Source organism: Lepidochelys olivacea (genome assembly GCF_965140295.1).
Source record: "Lepidochelys olivacea isolate rLepOli2 genome assembly, chromosome: 9".
Taxonomy (NCBI): domain Eukaryota; kingdom Metazoa; phylum Chordata; order Testudines; family Cheloniidae; genus Lepidochelys; species Lepidochelys olivacea.
Window position 1 is genome coordinate 6191089 of NC_140419.1, and position 18633 is coordinate 6209721.

An 18633-nucleotide genomic window follows, 5' to 3' on the forward strand; every position below is an offset into this window, starting at 1 on the left:
TTGGATGATAAAGTTAAAGAGGCTGTTCTATGCTGTCTCTGTTCTGGCCCCGTGTTTCTGTAAAGACCCAAAATCCTTAGCTGCATGAGCTGTTTGTTTTTCTTTAGAGGTTTTCAGATGAACTAACTGGTGAGTAAAGCTAATAAAATATCAGCCATTTTATTCTGTTGAGAATCTTTTTTTTTGCTGTCCTGGTAGACTCCCTTAAATCTTTTTTTTTTTTTTTTTAAAGGTTTTGTTTGTTTGCTTGTAACGTGAGCCAGTTTGAGACATGGAGACTGAAGTCTTTTATCCTCAGAATAGATACCAAAGCAGTAAAATCTTTCCTGACCGTGTCTTCTGGAAATTGTCTCCACCCTATCCTAGTGGGGTCAGCTGCTGGACTGGGCCCATTCAGTCTCTGGCCTTTCTACTGAGATAGTCAACTAAGAGGCACCAGTTGTGTTGGTGTGTTTTGGGATATGGATACTGGTTCACCAAGATCTGAGCTTCATTTTCCACATAGGAGCCATTGAGCAGCCATCAGATAGTAATAAGCCCAAGCCATAGATTCATAACTGGTGTACTAGAGCTGGAAGGTTCGGTATTGCAGTAATTCTTTGAGTAGTCCACTTGGCAGGTGACACAGGCACAATTTTCAACTATCTGTCAGGACCCAAATAAGATTTCAGTGATTTCCTTTTTACTAATGGTGTAAAGCAGCATAAGGATGTTAGCTCTTGTAGGAGAAATGCTAAACTCTGGATTTAGGCCTAGAGAGATAAAGAGCTTTCCAGTTCACTTTAAAATACTTGTGTAATTTTTTTCCTATTGGGAAATGGTAGGGATAGAGACTGAAGTCTTTGGGAAAGTTTGTGATGTGCAGTGCTTAATTTGTGCCAGGGCTTGCCAGGTTTGGCAGTTCATAGCCCTGGCACCTTTGGGCTTGGCAAGCAGTTCATAGCCCAGGCACCTCTGGGCTTGCCATGTCAGCTGTGAAAGTAAAAAAAAATAAATAAAAAAAATGCTTGATCCCCAACATCTTTCATTACAAATTAAGCGCTGGGGGTGTGGCTACATATGAAAATATAAGTTGCGGGCATTGAAAGCTGTCTTGTGTTCAGTTCATGGGGGGAAGGAACTTCATAAGAAAACTGTATCAGATGTTGACAAAGATATACTAGCATGGCCAGATTCTGTACTGATGAAGTGAAAAGCTTTGGACTGTAGAAGAAACCTGTTAAACTAAGACTTCAATACAGCATGCATTTAACGGATGTGTCCTTGAGTAAGCATGCATTTAAGAGGGCTCCATGGTTTTATTACATGGTGTTACTTGATAAGGTATGTATTAATTCAGAAGATTTGTTCCAATAGTGGACAAGGATGTGGCTTCCTTTGGGATGTTTATTCTTTTAACTGGTTTGTTAGAGCAACATCTGCTAGTGCTGTTAAAATGACAATTTTTTTAAATGGTCAGGCTATATAAGACAAAACTTTAATTTGTTTAAAAAAAGATTTCTGACATTTGCTTGTGCAAAAGCCATGTTCATATTGTTAGAAACAAAAGGAAGGAACCCAGATAATTCAATTTAAGAATAAATATTTTATGTCTTTCTAAAATATATGTTCTAGTTTAATCACACATTATGGGTTTTAGTGCCGGAATTACTGGGTGATATTCAGTGTATGGCCTGTGTTGTGCTGAAGAACAGATTATATGATCATAATGGTCCCTTGTGGCCTTAAAATCTGTCAAGTATATCTGTTTTCACATTTTCCCCCTCTAAAAGCTGTAGTGCAAAGTTGAATCCTCATTGAGATTCCTATCCGCTGAATCTCAAAATGTTATCCTGGTGTGTCATGCTTACTTCCATGTGTAAGATTTATACTTGATACAAGTCTGGTTGTTACTTGTTACTCTTTTTTAGATTTTCATCTGATCACTTTGCAAAATGGCATTGTGTTTTGTAAATGGCACTAAACATGGCCACCATTTTGTCCCAAATCAAGTCTTTATCATAAACCTTAGAACAGGGGTCCCCAAACTTTTTACCTTGCAGCCTCTCTTACCCCTGTCCACACCCACACCCCCACCCCACACCCCGGAGCTGGGGCTGGCAGTGGGCCCGTGGCTCCGGGAGGGGAGGGAAGCGGGCAGGGGTCAAGGGGCTGAGGCTGGGACCATAGCTGGGGGTGGCAGCGAGCGTAGAGCCTTGGCCGGGGGCCTCGGTCAGCGGCTGGGGCCAGGAGCAGAGTTGGGTGGTGGTTCTTCCCTGCCCACTATGGGGTCTGGCCCAGGCCCCAAACGTGCCTCCTGAACATACATCCATGCCCCCCTAGTGGGGCACGCCCCACGGTTTGGGGACCTCTGCCGTAGACTGTTGTAAGCCTGTTACCCACAGAGAGGCTGGCAAGTGTTACTCATTAAGCACTGATGCTAAAATCTGTCCTCTAACATCACTATGCTCTTCTTTTGTCAAAGCAGTTTTATAGAACCTTGTTTCATACTTTAGCTCATTCTCCTGGCTTCCACCTTTTAGCTCTTCAGAGGGTGGGAAAACATATGATAGAGACTCTACTGTGGAGCAAACTGGGGTTATTGAGAAGAAATGGGATTCCCCAAATGGTTAACCTCTGTACATCCACAATACAGTCAAGCCTTTCTAGGCTTAGCTGCCTGGTGGTCAGCAGAGTAGATACGCATGCAAATAATTCACAATTTGATTCTGTGAGAAAGCTGGTCTGTATTGAGAGCTCCAGTTACTAAGAGAGAATGCTTTCCTCCTGCATGTCTAGTGATGAGACTCAGTTTATCCAAAGAGTAAATATTTGTATCAGTTTAATGGCTAATATTTTTTCCTTACTCAGACAGGTACATTAGCTTTGCACATTTCAAGTATCTGGAAAATATCATCAGACTTCATTACTTACTGTTTCATGTTTTGTTTTCCAAAAGTGGGTCTACATAAGACCACCCTTGAGATAGCATTTCACTACTTTAATGATGGGCTATAGATAAAAGCATTCCAAACAATTGTCAGAAATCCTCTTGATTGTTGTACATCTGTCTGAGAATTCTATAATAAATTGGTTTAAAGTAATCCTAAATTTTTAGTAGCAGGCTATCCTGGCTCTGAGGCATTTGTCATTAAGCTCAGGTTCAGAAAACTAGGTTTCACAGCATGATTAATTCATGTGGCTATTGATGCTAGCAAAACTATAATCATATCTTTGCCCAAAGATGTTTTTCTATACTTCGGCTTGTTGTCTGCCTGTTCAACAAAAGTTCAAATAAAGCAAACACAAAGGTGTTAAGAACCTTAGTACACCAGCCTAAATGTTCTGCACAGCTGAATGCTTAGGCTCATTTATTAAAGGATTTGTCATTCCCTGTCTCCACAATAGCTCGTTTTTTAAAGACACTGTCAGTGTTTGAGCTGTTGTTTGAGCTAGAAGATAAATCATTTTGTGAGTTCTTATAATTTATATAGTCCTCACGCCTACTTCTAGCTTGCAAGGTAGGATCCAGCGCTGTTCGCTTAACTGACCCTGAGCTCTTCCTCCTTCTATTTACATTCTTAGTCAAGGCTGCATCTTGGAGACAGTGAGCTCCCAGCCTGGCTTGACAGAAACAAACTTGAGTCATTCCCCTTTTGTTGGCTTTTCTTCTCAACTGTTGTCATTACTCTTCCGAAAGAGCTGGACTGGATGATCTCTGTGCTATCTATAGGTTTTAGCGCGGGAGTCTTGGAAGCAGGAAGGGATATGCTGGAAGGGGAAGTGATCTTTGTGGCTAGGTAGAGGGGGTGTGCACTTGCTCAGAATTCATGGCTTTCCCTCTGAATTATGAGAGCCAACCATCTTATTCCCATACAACCACTTGGTGCCATTACTGTTGGATGGTTGAGAGGCCTGTCAAGATGAACTGCTTCAGCAGCATTAAAAGCAGAAATGGCAGGCAACAGCAGATGTTAGTTGGCAGTGGGAGGCAACGGTGGGCGTGGAGTGTTGTATAGGGGAGTTTCAATGAAGATAGCAATGAGAGCTATTGGGAGAATTTGTGAGGGGAAGGTTAGCAGCACAGAATTGTGGAGTAGAAGCTCTTTGGGTGTCTGTAGACAGTGGATCTGGGACCTGGTCACGTAGTTTTAAGTATGGTCAGGGAAGTTAGTCCTGTATAGAACAGAGGAAGACACGGTCGCCACTCCCAGACGTTAAGTGTACATTCAAATAAAAAACCAAATGTTGAATTGTAAATTGTCTTTTTTTGTTCTGGTGGCTCACCTGGCTCATTGTTTGACCTGAATGTCTTTTGATGGAATGCTGACCTTTTAATTACTCTAGATGTCCTGTATTACTTGTGTGGAAACATTAATCCTCGCAAATTCCCTGTGAGGTGGTTTTCTGTTCCCATTTTTCCAGAGAGGAAGCTGTTGCAGGGAGATGAAGTGAGTAGGCCAAGGTCACACACTGAGTCAGAACTAAAAACTAGAACCCAGGAGTTCCTGGCTCACCTCCTGGTCAAATTGTTAGTTACAGCTGCCTCTTAATAGAAACTGGGTTAAGTTGTGTGGTGTTAAATCTGGGTTTAAAATTACAGGCATCCATACAAGAGCAGTCTAGAATGGAAGGTATTGTGAGATGTGCCTAAATAATACAGTGATGGGCACTATAGAAATACCTAGATGGCTGCAGTGACTGAATGATGACCCAAAGTTTCCCTTCCCTCTTTTTCAGGAACAAGTATGTGCTAACTGCTCTCAATATATTGCTGTTGTCAGTAGCGTTGTCAAGCAGGCTATACTTAAAAGATTAGCCTTGACAAATGTGAGAGCGTTTGTAGTGCTAGTGAGTTATGAGCTTTGGTTGTGAAGAGAACGCTGGCTTATTTTGAATGGGGAGAGTTCACTTCGGTAGGCTCACTTTGAAGAACTTCTGCTTTTCTACATCTGAAATGTTAAAACAGGCTGTTCACATTAGTTTGAAGAGTTGTATATGTCTCTCAGATTAATTAAATGATAAAATAGGATCTGTAAATACTGGAGAGAAATGAATATCCCCACAAATGTGAGCGGCTTGTGTGCTGCTTCGCAGGTATTAAATGTTCACCGTCCTTTCATTGCCACAGGCTCTGGGTTAGAAATTCCACTACTGTAGTGAATTGACAGGCCTAGCCGACTGCTGGCATATTTGAAATGTGCTGGGTCTGTACCATTTTTAGTCTATTGGTGTCAACTGACTGAGACAAAGTACTGAATGGATTATGGACTCTGCACCTCTCTCGCCTAGAAGCAATCTTGTCCTGCTGTTGCCACTGGTGTGTGGGTTTGAGGGACAAAGAGAACTTCTGTCTTCACAGATATGTCCCCTGATCCCAGCACTCTAATCATTTTAAAGTAACGCTGTCGGTTATCTATAAACCTTTACCAATGGGACTTGTGCGTGTCATCTGCTGTGCACAATAGAGCACTTTACAGAGGGAAGTTCACAGGGCATGCCTGTCCTTATCTAGCACAGTTGTGTAGCTTAATCGAAAAGGCAACATGTGCAAATTATGTGGAAGGAGGATATATTTTTTTCAATATAGTCAAGAAGTAAAGCCTTTAAGTTCTCAAATGATATAATAATCCGAGCTATTCTTTTTGTCTTTCCCTAGGACTCCTGAACAGTGTCCCAGTGTAGTTTCTCTGCTGTCAGAAAGCTACAACCCACATGTGCGTTATGGGGCTGCCATGGCTCTGGGCATCTGCTGTGCTGGCACAGGAAATAAGGTAAGGACAAAAAGCCAATGATAGCTACTCCAAGGCTCTTTCTGCTATATTTCCTTCTACAGATAACGTTCATGAAAAGTATCACAGAAATAGAGAGTTCTTTCACACACACGGTCTTCCAGCCAGTTGGAGTGTATCCGCATTTCCTCAGATTCTGTGCTTTATTGCATTGAGTGAAGCAATCTTTTCTTCTGGTTGTAGGAAGAGCAAGTAGATGAGGCAGAACAAAATACATTTGTTCACAATTTCCACCCTCTTAGAGTTTGTCTATAGCAAAGGGTTTTTTAACTCTAGTCAATTGCCAATTAACTTGTTGGGTTGCATGTTTGTACAGCTCTGGATATGGCACAAACATTTGTTCCAAGACACAAACATTTGTGGTTTACCCCAGAGTTTGACCTTTTTTTGGCTTACATTTTTTTTATTTTTTTAGCCCTGAGGGGGAAAAAACGAAATCATATGTATTATCCTGACACTCTTTTCTTTGTTTCATAATTGGCATGATAGCCACATAGCAAAGTCAGAGAGCAAAAATGAAGCTTCATCTAACATTTTGCACTTTAAATGCTTGTACATTGAGGGTTCTTTCTCTTAGGGGAGTGAGCACTATGTGTATAGTGTTTAGCTGTCATGGTAGGTGGGGAATAGTTAGGAAATATAACTTTATTTACTGCTACAAGGAGGACTAAATTTTAACTGATCGGATTAGCAGATTTCAATCTGCTGTGGTACAAGGTTTTTCTAAAGGTCAATAACTTCATCTGTGGTTTCCAGTTTTATCCCTGTCTCCCCACCACCACCCCTCCCCCCGCTTCCTAGCCTTTATTAAAAATCCATTTCTAGATTCTTACATGTTCCTGCACACTCATGAATACACCTATTTGAAGTGCACATAGTTATGACATTCTCTGTCTGCACTCATAAACTGACTTGCATATAGCCTGAAAGCAAATTGGAAGCCATATTTTCTTCTAAGTTACTTCTTTTCAAATGGAATGTGGCATTGAGGAACTAATGTTCATGGACATGCTGCATCTGACAGCATTAATGAAAATGCTCATAGTTATACAATCCACATCTGTTTTATTTCCAGATAATTTGTATGATCAAGATATTAGAACCTGTCTGGCTGAGGTTCTGTGCTTTATTTTTATTTCTTAAATAAAGATCTGAAGCATCTGTTTATGTTTGAATGTGTCTTCTGGGGCTTATATCAGCCTGTTTAAAGGCTAAGTTAATACATCGTAACTTGAGAGACTGGAAATGAAGTTAAGCTTTTTGTTAGGCTGAAGGGCACTTCCATCATGCATATTCTATAAATAGTATTGAACACATACAATGTTTCTGTGAGGCACAAATGAATACATGTAAGAAGACAGAGCACAGAAAGTTCACATGGCAAAAAGTAGGTCTGATGTTGCAATGTAACACCTAGAAATGGTTCTTGGCATTAGTATTCTGGTTAAAGTCAAGTTGCTTTTGTGAGTTTTTCTGATGTATTCCTAGGAAATTACGACATTGGTGTGGACATTGCCAATATGGAAGCCCTGCACAAAAGAGAGTTAAAACAGGATGGAATCCAGTTTACAATCAAAAGATTGTAGTACAGTAACTAAGTTGTAAAGTAATTTGATGTCCACTCTAGAGCAGGGTGGAGTCCTAGGAATGTTTATGAACAAACTAGGTATTACTGATCGCTATTTGCATTCTGTGTTTCTGCATTCACCTGGATGAATTCCTTTCAGAAAGACACCCCCCAAAGTATTGCAGAATGCCCCGTAGGTGCCCATGTGAGGCCGATCCCTGGAGACCTAGGGACGTACAAGTAGTTACGACACCTTTTTTCTGTGTAGTTTTACTCTTGCTCTTGAAGAGCCCTATTGAAAATATAATTTTGATTTGTAGTAACTGTTTTTCGTAAGCAATTAGAAGAGCATTTTAAAGGATGACTTACAAAGTGGCTGCACTCCTGTGGATAGAGATAAAAGGTGTATATGATGCTCAGTTTGCCAACATACCAAATTGACACCTACTTTACAGAAAGGGACGAGAGCGCCGGGTATCCACGCATACAATAAACTCTCTTCTGGACAGTTCCTGATTCTTTACATAATCAATGTGCGATGCTGAAATACTTGTTGATACATGCTTTAGAAATGCTTAGTGACGCATCTGTTGTATGTCATGTTGGCTTCACGCTTGTAACTGTCAACTGACCTCAAGCCATGGAATGTAAAGAAAGCAATCATAAGTTCTGAAGCAACATATCGGTCTTCAAGACATAGATTCACTATATGTGTATATCTGTGGAGATAGCACCACTTGTATTAGAAGCGAAATATGTTCTTTCTTAGAATTAAAAGCTTTGACTAGTGGATAAAGCACAGGACTGGGAGTTAGGAGACCTATGTTGTATTACTCTGCTATTGACTCACTATATAACCTTGGGCAAATCATTTGACACCTCTATGCTTTTTACACGTTGGGTAAATGAAGGTAACATTTACTTACCTTTTGTGCTCACTAGAAAGGGAAGCAGTGTATAAGTGAGGCAAGAGCAAGATATAGAAGTACAAAGTATGATATTTTTATCATTATTAATAATTCTAACCTGCCAAATACTTTTCACATTTCTGCTTGCAATAAATGCAGATTTTAGTCATTCTGGCATTGTTTTGTTCAGCAAATTCCTCGAACTCCTCTAGCTTTGAGCGAAAGTCCACTAGCATAAGTGCACATTTCTGTAAAATTTGCCCAGATATCACAGTGAGGGGCAAAATATAAATATGGTAAACTATACCTCATTGCCACCTTGCTGATGGGCCTAATTCAATAACCCTTTATTAGACTGTCTGAAACCTGTTGTTTGAAAAGTAATAAGCTTAATTTGTGTATTTGTTTTTTAGGAAGCAATTAATTTGCTTGAGCCAATGACAAATGATCCTGTGAACTATGTGCGTCAAGGAGCTCTGATTGCATCTGCCCTTATCATGATTCAGCAGACTGAGATCACCTGTCCAAAGGTGAGCCATAGGTTATGCATCGGCTTGTATGGTGAGAAATGGCCTTGGGTAATGATGATGTTTCAGGGACCAAGTGTGCTGGGTGCTGTATGTACACGTAGTAAGAGAGGGGGTCTGTACCTTGAAGAGCTCATGATTGTAAGAGCGAAATTTAGAATAGTGCAAACTCTTGGCATGGTAGAGCATGCACTTTTGAATGGGAGATGGACACTGACTGGCACAGGTCAGGTAAACTGTCACTGTTTTAACTGTTGGTGTTATATAAGTACATCTACATTTTCTCCCCCAAAATTGGAAACCCTGGATAAGGGGATGAAAGCGAGATTGGAATTGCTAACAGGCACTTAAACTTATGCATGCGTAGCATGTGTGAACATATTTTCTTCTCTTCTTTACTAAAGAGATTCTTGTTATGTTCGATTTAGTCCTGGGCAACGTTTGACGTACCTGCTATCAGGGAAAGTCCTGTTATATTGCATAGCAGTAATTCCACTTCTGCTGTGGCTTGTCCTTCAGTTTCGCTTGGGACAATTTTGCTGCCCTAAGAAGTTGCAGCAACTAAAGAGTGAACTCATTTTTTCAAAAACGAGTTTTGTCACTGTGAAGGCAAATGGGTTAATATGCACTATTAGTTTTTAAAACTAGATTGCCTGTGAATATGATAGGTAGTAATATGCAAACTGTTGCGTAGACTAAAAAGTTCCACATTAGCAGAATCAGATGCTGACAATTCGGAGCTCTCACATTTGATCAGCCCAGAGAGGTACTGATGCAGCAAGCCTTTGCTGGTTATACTGCATACTGCTAAAACAGCACTGCCTTGTGCATGGTAACTTTCAATGGCATTGTTTTGCAGTGTAGTTTAACTTTTGAAAAAAATCATCCTTTTATTGCCCCCCAACCCCACCCTCCCACCTTTTTTTTTTTTTTAGTTGCACTTAGTTGCTGAGACAGCAGAAAGCTTTTTCCGGTAGAAACACACATTTAATGGTGGGGTCAGGGAGAATAACTAGTTCCAAGGGAAATTGCGCAGACAAGGTTTTTTTTTAAAATATTTTCAAGCACTTCTGTGTGAGTCTGCTGGGGATTGTGTGATTTTGCTGTTAGATATCACTAGTGTCCTAACTCTATTACAAAAAACACTGGGATTTCATTTGGAAGAGACTGAATGTGCCTTATATCACTATTATAATTCTGCTAGATTATGCAGTGAAAAATAAAGGTCTAGCAAATCCCCATATCCTCGTAGACCAAATTATATGAAGTAAATGTATCTCTACTATGGAAATAAACTCAGGAAAGGAAAAGTTTAGATATGATAAAGCAATCTCTAACTTTTGTGGAAGAATGGTCCAGAGGTCAGGATTCTAGCTTGGGACTTAAGAGACCTGGGTTCAATTCTGTGCTCTGCCATAGACTTCTTGTGTGATCTTGGGCAAATCGCATAGCCTCAGTTCCCCATCTGAGGATAATAAAGCTTTCCTACTTCACAGAATATTGTGAGGCTAAATATATTAAAGATTGTGCAGCATTCAGATACTGTGATTATAGGGGCCAGATAATTGCCTCAGAGTGATTCTGCATATGAACTACCTACTGAGTCCATTTGTAATGCTAGCGGGTTTTGAGCGGTGTTATGCAAAAGACTTTTTGGTGATTATCCAAAGAAAAGTGCAGCCAGGGAAATAACTTGCAGAATTAGATGTTTTTAAGGGTTGATGAAAATTGGGAGACTTTTTTACCAAAATGGGACTGAAAACTCAGACTGTAGAGGTGTATACCTGGATGCTCTTCCCAAGGTTAACAAAACACAGTTGACCAGGCAGATGTAGGATGAGAGGCATAAAATTGGGGTTGAGTGGTTTATAAAACAAGCCGGGGTACCATGTGACCATTATATTTTTAAAAAGTGAAGTACTATTTACAAGCTGCCACTTATGAATTTTCGGTTACTTACTTTAGATGTAGATGGTAATTTAATTGACCATGCATAGAGGGGGAGGGGATACAAGCAGGACCAAGACACTTGAAAATAGCTAATTTATAAGCAAAACCCAAAGTGGATCAGCTTCACCCTCCTTCAAGGAAGAAGTTCAGCCAAAGGTTGCTTGTTCAGTCCTTGCTGCTGATCAGAAAACTATTCTAGGAGAGCAACCAAAGTTGACCTTCATGAAAGATTAAGGTAGTTTCTCCTTGTGAAAGCACTGAATGACATTTAAAGGAATATTTCCTCACAGATGTAATAAATTGTGGAATGCCTCCTAAAGGAAATGAGTGGAAGTCTTATGTATTACAGGAAACTATCCTGCATTGCCAGAGAGGTGGACTAGATGTCCTAGTTTTTCATATCTCTAATTTTTATGGTTCTAGGGTAATGGGAATCAGAATTCTCTGTACTTTATCTGGATGCACTGGGGTTACATTGCCAATTAAGAATTATTATCCTTGGAAAACTTCTTCAGTGCGGTTTACTAGTCTGAAGAGAGATTCTTTTAATCAGGAGTAATGAAAGTGAATGTTGGCTTTAGCTTTGCTAGACTCTAGAGCCAGGGTAACTTGCAGCATGGAAAAACTATTCTCATAGTAGCTTTCTGAAAATAAGGTGTTGGGTGCTCCTAAAGGCAATGAAATTCAAGGATGGGAAGGAGTTGAGAGATACAGGTCTGGGCTTGAAATTTTTTTAATTTGTGTAGTTAATTCCCAGAGCTTCTGAAGTCCTGGGAGGAGAAAGACACTGCTATATTGTTGGGCTATCAGGGTGCTCCCATAGGACATAACAGCAGGGCAGCTGTGATCCGCCCTCAGTTCACTCTTACGCTTATAGCAGCAAGACGGAACATGGCAAGCCTCTGACCCACTAGTTCTTACCTCATTCTAAACTTTTTCAAAACCTTCCACAGTCTTCCAAACCACTTCTGATCTATGAACTGTTCCAACCTGTCTGGACCAAACTCTATCGGTTAGACCCTGCCCCCGCCCCCGTTTCTCTATACAGGGCTCCTTGTGTCAGACTGAAAATCTGTGGGCTTCAAGCTCAGTCCACTGCAGAATGGACAGATCCCTGTGAAGACACACCAGTATGTGTGTGTCTTGCCAGGGGAAATTGCATATTCCAAGCAGATGCTTGGTATGCTTGTCCTCTGCTGGAATGCATGAGATGCAAGGCTGATGCTCCATCTTCTGGGTCAGTCCTTGAAGGTTTTGTCAGACCCAAGGAAAGGGACTCCGAACAATCCTGGTTTGTCCACTAGTAGGATTCTGGTGTCTTGTCAAGCAGATAGGCAATGCCTAAAATTAGCATGGAGAAAAGATCTGGCACAGACATTGGCTCCAGCATTGAAACCAGCACCGACACCTCTGGTATGGAAATCACGCCCCAAGAGGGGCTGCTCTGACCACCAGTGCAGAAGCTCGAGAAGGATATCCGTGTCTTTCCGTAAGGGCAAACACTGCAGAGCCTTCAGAAAGGAGTACACCAAGCCCTGCACAGTGTTGAGAATTGGTGAGAGTGGGGGCCAGTGTGGACCAACCATTATCAGTACAGAGTTCTACAGGGGTAAAAAGTTGGCTAGATTGTCGAGCTCAACGGGTAGTGATCAATGGCTCCATGTCTAGTTGGCAGCCGGTGTCAAGTGGAGTGCCCCAGGGGTCGGTCCTGGGGCCGGGTTTGTTCAATATCTTCATAAATGATCTGGAGGATGGTGTGGATTGCACTCTCAGCAAATTTGCGGATGATACTAAACTGGGAGGAGTGGTAGATACGCTGGAGGGTAGGGATAGGATACAGAGGGACCTAGACAAATTGGAGGATTGGGCCAAAAGAAATCTGATGAGGTTCAATAAGGATAAGTGCAGGGTCCTGCACTTAGGACGGAAGAACCCAATGCACAGCTACAGACTAGGGACCGAATGGCTAGGCAGCAGTTCTGTGGAAAAGGACCTAGGGGTGACAGTGGACGAGAAGCTGGATATGAGTCAACAGTGTGCCCTTGTTGCCAAGAAGGCCAATGGCATTTTGGGATGTATAAGTAGGGGCATAGCGAGCAGATCGAGGGACGTGATCATCCCCCTCTATTCGACATTGGTGAGGCCTCATCTGGAGTACTGTGTCCAGTTTTGGGCCCCACACTACAAGAAGGATGTGGATAAATTGGAGAGAGTCCAGCGAAGGGCAACAAAAATGATTAGGGGTCTGGAACACATGACTTATGAGGAGAGGCTGAGGGAACTGGGATTGTTTAGTCTGAGGAAAAGAAGAATGAGGGGGGATTTGATAGCTGCTTTCAACTACCTGAGAGGTGGTTCCAGAGAGGATGGTTCTAGACTATTCGCAGTGGTAGCAGATGACAGGACAAGGAGTAATGGTCTCAAGTTGCAGTGGGGGAGGTTTCGGTTGGATATTAGAAAAAACTTTTTCACTAGGAGGGTGGTGAAACACTGGAATGCGTTACCTAGGGAGGTGGTAGAATCTCCTTCCTTAGAGGTTTTTAAGGTCAGGCTTGACAAAGCCCTGGCTGGGATGATTTAATTGGGGATTGGTCCTGCTTTGAGCAGGGGGTTGGACTAGATGATCTCCTGAGGTCCCTTTCAACCCTGATATTCTATGATTCTACACTTCGGACTCTCCACGGCACAAAGCATGTTCACAAAATGCCTGGCAGTAGTGGCACCAAGGAATTCACAAGGAATTCACATCTACCTATACCTGGCTGAACAGGGGCAGTCCCAGCAGGAGACTGACAGTCTTTCAATACATCCTTTTCCTGTTCTCTCAACTAGTCTTCTGGTGAACTATGAAAAACCATTTCCTCACATTATCACAGCTGATAAAGTTCACAAGAGCTTTAATCAACTAAAGATCGGCAAGAATCTACCTGCCAGATGACAATCCCTCCAGTCAGTGGTAAAAGACCTGTGGGCTAGTCCAACAACAGTAAGTACGTGCCTGTGACTTTTAGGCCACATGTTGGTATGCACATACATGATGCTGCTTGCCAGACTTCACCTACAACCCTTACAACTGAGGCTCCCCTTGCAGATGTCTCATGAACAGGAGGATCAGTCTTGCTTCAAGTCCCACGAGAGCTCGCTTGGTGGCTAGACTCAGTAATTGTGAGAAAGGGGTACCATTCTCTGTTCTCTTCACAACAATGACTCTTATCACAAATGCATCAAGAAGAGGCTGGGGCACCCACCTGACCCATCTTCAAATACAAGGCACATGGTCTTGAGACAACCTGGAACTTCACAAGTACATGCTGGAGCCAAGGACTATCAGACTAGCCTGTGTAACATTCCTACTGTTCCACACTAAGGTGGTCTCAGGATTTCACCTAAGCCAAATGATTATTTTAAGTCTCCTTTCTGAAGCTGCCCTCACTGGGAGGAAAGCAGGTTTTGACATCTCCAAAGCTTTTTTCTATTGTTTCAACAGAAACAAGCTTTCAGGCTGTCTCCCTGCCTCTCTGTGGCCACATCATGGACCACAAGAGGTCAGGCTATCTTGTTGCAGAGACTCTCACTGTGTGATCCACTTACCATTTCCACCTGCTATTTTTTGGCTGGTGAGTCTCTCCCTGTGAAATCAAGGTGCACTGGCAGCATCTTCTGCCTGTTTCAGAAATGTGCCAGTCTCGGAGAGCCTCAAGGCAGCCATGTGGAGCAGCCCACTTCTTTTGTTAAACGTTATGCACTTGACATGGCAATCTGGTTAGATGTCCAATTTGTGAGATCAGTACTTCTGTCACTGTTTAACACAGCTGAAACTCCTCACTCTGGCTGTCCAGGGAGGACACCTACAGTCAGATCCACCATGACACATACATGAAGAAGAAAGAATGGTTACTTAACTTGCAGTAGGTTCCACGCGGATTACAGCCTCTCAAACAACCCCATTTACTGTAGGGTACCATTCTCGATTAAAAAATACATTTCCAGCATCAGCCCTGGGTAAAATGGACTTAGAGAATTAATGGTTGTGGAGGTGGTTGCTGTAAACTACTAAGCAGAGTCTTGCTTGAATGGCATCATGGTTATTTCACAAGCCTTGTTTGTTAAATGAGTTCATCTGACTGGTTAATTATCCCTTGTTGTTTGGAACTTGGTGATTGTTATAAATTCTATTTTCCCTCATCTCCCTCCGAGCGCTGCTTACAAACAATATTTTGTTATGTTGATGGCTTAACACTTCAAGACTATCTCAAAAGCAATCATCTTTTTGCACTCATAGTAGAATGGGGCAAATCTGATTTTTTTTTTTTAACCAAAAATTCTAGGGTGTGTATCAAAACAGTACAGAGCTCCACTTCTGTCTGTTGTATCATTGCATGAAACCCACCTTTTCAGTTACCCATGAGATTGGATTAAATTCTGTTTTGGAGGTTGAGAGTGCTATAGTTTATAGCCATATCTGTACAATTTGTAGTTTGTCTCCTTTAATGTATGATGTGCAGTTAGTTTTATGATCCATTCCATCTCTTGGGGAGGAAGCAAATCTATCACCTAAACACATGCATAGAGCTGTCTCTCTAACAACCCCAACAACAAACTCTTAGATGATCACTGTTTCTATCTCTGCATGGGACAGAGTCCTCTTTGAGTGGGAGGGGAGGCTGCCTAATGGAATTATAAATTATGAAAGCATCATGTGCAATCTTCTGGCAAGTGGACTTCAGTAGTTCAAACAAAGCCAAGATTTTATTTATACTTCTCTGGAAGTTACAAACTATGTAGCAAAGATTGTGCAAAACTGAGAAGGTTTCTTTGGAGTCGAAACTTTAATTTTTCCTCCTCACTGGGTGCAGCGCTGGGAGAATATCCAACATTCCTTTTTAAACCTCTGCTGTTAGGTATAAGTGTGAAGAACCAAACTAGCTATGTACAGCACAGCACAGAACTCCACTTCTCTGTTTGTCTTGCATGAAATCCACCTTCTTTCTTAACCAGGAAGGCAGCAGGAATGGCTTACTTTGTGAAACACAACCTTACACTATAGATACAATGAGAACATTGCAATACAAATATGTGACAACTTCATGATATGTGTTAGGAACCTGCAAATCTGGTTAGGAAAGCAAAGGGGGAGAAACACTACCTGTCTGACATGTTAAATCTGATTTACTGTGGGTTAGCTTCGATATCTTCACAGAATCAGACAGGACAGAGTTCAGGAGAAATGGAGAGCTCCAACTTTGGCTTGTTGCATCTTATTCTGACCACTCCTAGCCCTGCTACCAGAACTTCCAGTCCTAGTGCTGGCGTTTGCGGATCTGTCTGAGGACCAGTGCTGAGCTCTTCCTCTAGATCCAAAATCTCTGAGCCTTGAAGTCTCATGTTTGCATTTTGTTGAACTCTGACTTGAACATATATATATGATGCAGAAAATCTTTCTGGGGAGGCGTAATTAATAATAATAAACCCCCCAGCATGGAAAACCTGTGCTTAAAGTAAAAACTTTCCATTGTAGGTCTCTCGCAAGAGCATTATTCAGGAACCCAAGTCCTCCAATCCTGGACTGTTACCCTGGCCCCTGTTATGGACCATTTGGCAATCAGATCTGCTTACCAGCCTCTAATAGAAGGATCTTTAGTGTTTGTACATTCTATTGTGAAGACATTTTTGAAAGCACTAAATATGTATTTTCACCTATTTGTGAATTGCCGCCTTGCTGTGACTTCAATCCTAATACTCACGACATTAATAAAATCGCCATTTGAACCTTTGAGAGGATGCTCTCTGTATCCTCTATCCCTCAGATCCATGTTCTGTGCAATGATGACCTCAGCCAGAAGAGTCTGTGAGATCCAAGCCTTGAGGGCCAGCCCTCATTTATACAGAGAGTCATAAGGGGAAGGTGGCTTTATGCAGCATCCTAAATAGCTGACTAAAGTGATTTCTAATTTCCATTTTAACCAATCCATTAATCTCCAAATAGTCTTGCCTAAACTTCACTTAGCACCAGAAGAGGCTAGGTTGAATAGCTTAGATGTTATGCTCTTAGCTTTTATTTAAATAGGGCAAAGTCCATATGAAAATTGCCTAGATTAGATTTAGCTTGTGTGGATAAAGCTGAGGGGGGATGGAAAGCGGTGGCATAACATCTCTGATCAGGGATTTTCTGATGAATAAAACTTAGTGTGCTGTCTTATCTATTAGGCATTTGCCAAGCACTGTTTTACTGTATCTAGGTTCTTCATCATACACAAGGATTACGATCACCTACTTTGAAGGTGTCCCTGTGTCTGAAAGTCTTAAAACACATACTTCACTTTGTCTAAAGCAACTTCCCTAGAAAGTCTCTGATGAATAGTTACAGAGAGATGCATTTCTGCTACCCGGTATTCTATTTGTATTCTACTTTATGAAGTGTTCCTCTAGATTTGACAGCTAGGTCTGATTCCCAATGCTGGAGAACAATTAACTAGCCTTAACAAATCTGTAAAGGAGGGAAGTACAAGAATAACGAATGAATCTCCCCAGCTGTGGGCTTTGTAGTGACACTACTCAAAGGAGAAAGGTGTGCATACACAGTAACTTCAGCTCTTCTAACAATAAACTCGTATTGATCCACCCATTCCCCATTTTCAAAACCTTACTCTTTTCTAAGTCTGATACAGATGATGTCTACGTGGAAAGGAGCTGAGGTGGGTTGGAGCCACAGCTCCCTAAATAATCTTGACCTTGAATGATTGGTTGGTTCTGTGAGGGGGATTGTGTACATTGCACCAATTGGCTACAGCTGTCTTCAGTGTGCTGCTCAATGACTAAGCACTCCCTCCTTCTTCGTAAACAGTCTTTCAAAGTCTGCATATTATGTGTGATGCTCATTAAGCACAGGGGTGGAGAAGTTGATTTTCATTCATTTAAAAAAAATTATTTGCCAGAAAGTTAGTTGCAAATGAACCATTTCATCTAGTTTTGCATCAAACAAAATATCAGAGTTCTGTGTTTGTTCTTGTGTTCGAAGCATTTGTCCTCAGCTGTGTGAGCCTGGGTTATTTCCTCAGCATTTCAGATATTGCTTGTGGATAGTTCAGCTTTCAATGAAATGATGGCCTATAGTTTTGGCCTTTTTTAATTATCAAGATGGTAAATCTTTATATATTATTACCAGAGATCAAATGAGTCACTGCTCAAATGTTTTGGGTTACTGCCAGGAGAACACAAAATAAATTTTGAGCTGACCTTTCTAAATACTGTAAAACTTGAAAGTGCCGAGAAATACTACGGGGGTGGAAAACAAAGCTCCTTGGGCTTCATACCACAGTTTAAAAAAACTATTTAAGAACTGTCATGTGCTGCTCATTGTGACATCTGACAACATGATTTGAATTGAAAACAAGGAACAGATTAAAGTAAATTGCCCTCAATAGCCAGCACCTACCTACCTACCTGTACTGCTCCAGTCCATCATGAGAGAAACCTCACCAGCAGTAGTTGGTCAGTCCTTGCGCTGCACTGTGAAGGTCAGCCAATGCTTGCCCTTGTAGATCTACAGCTGGGAACCTCTGTCTGAAAACACCCTGATGGAGTCCTGCTGTCATGTGTTCGTATCTAGGAACTGCCAGCAAAATCGCCTCAACCCAAATACTACTGAGGATGACCCTGCACGTAAACTGTCAGATCAGCTCTTGGATAAATAATTTGGGTAAATATCACCCATAGTATTTATCCAAGACCAGAATGGCTCCTGCAGTGGTAGTCAATGTCTTTCATTTCAGATAGTAAACAGCATAACAACTTGATCTGAAATAGTTTCATTCTAGCTATTAGACATTAATTCATTAACAGCTGCTCTGTGCCCATTCCACACAGGCCGTATTGTTTCATATGGAGCTCTGGTATGAGTGGCCTGATAA

General features: G+C 41.5%; 1 protein-coding gene across 3 annotated transcripts in view; it reads left to right on the top strand.

Annotated features, from left to right (window-relative positions):
• PSMD1 (proteasome 26S subunit, non-ATPase 1) overlaps positions 1-18633 on the top strand; it is a 145612-nt gene that overhangs the window by 92945 nt on the left and 34034 nt on the right. For all 3 annotated transcript variants that reach the window (XM_084640172.1, XM_084640173.1, XM_084640174.1), the window contains 2 exons: positions 5639-5753; positions 8660-8776. In XM_084640172.1, coding sequence (XP_084496298.1) covers positions 5639-5753; positions 8660-8776 — 232 coding nt within the window. The remainder of the gene's footprint in view (positions 1-5638; positions 5754-8659; positions 8777-18633) is intronic.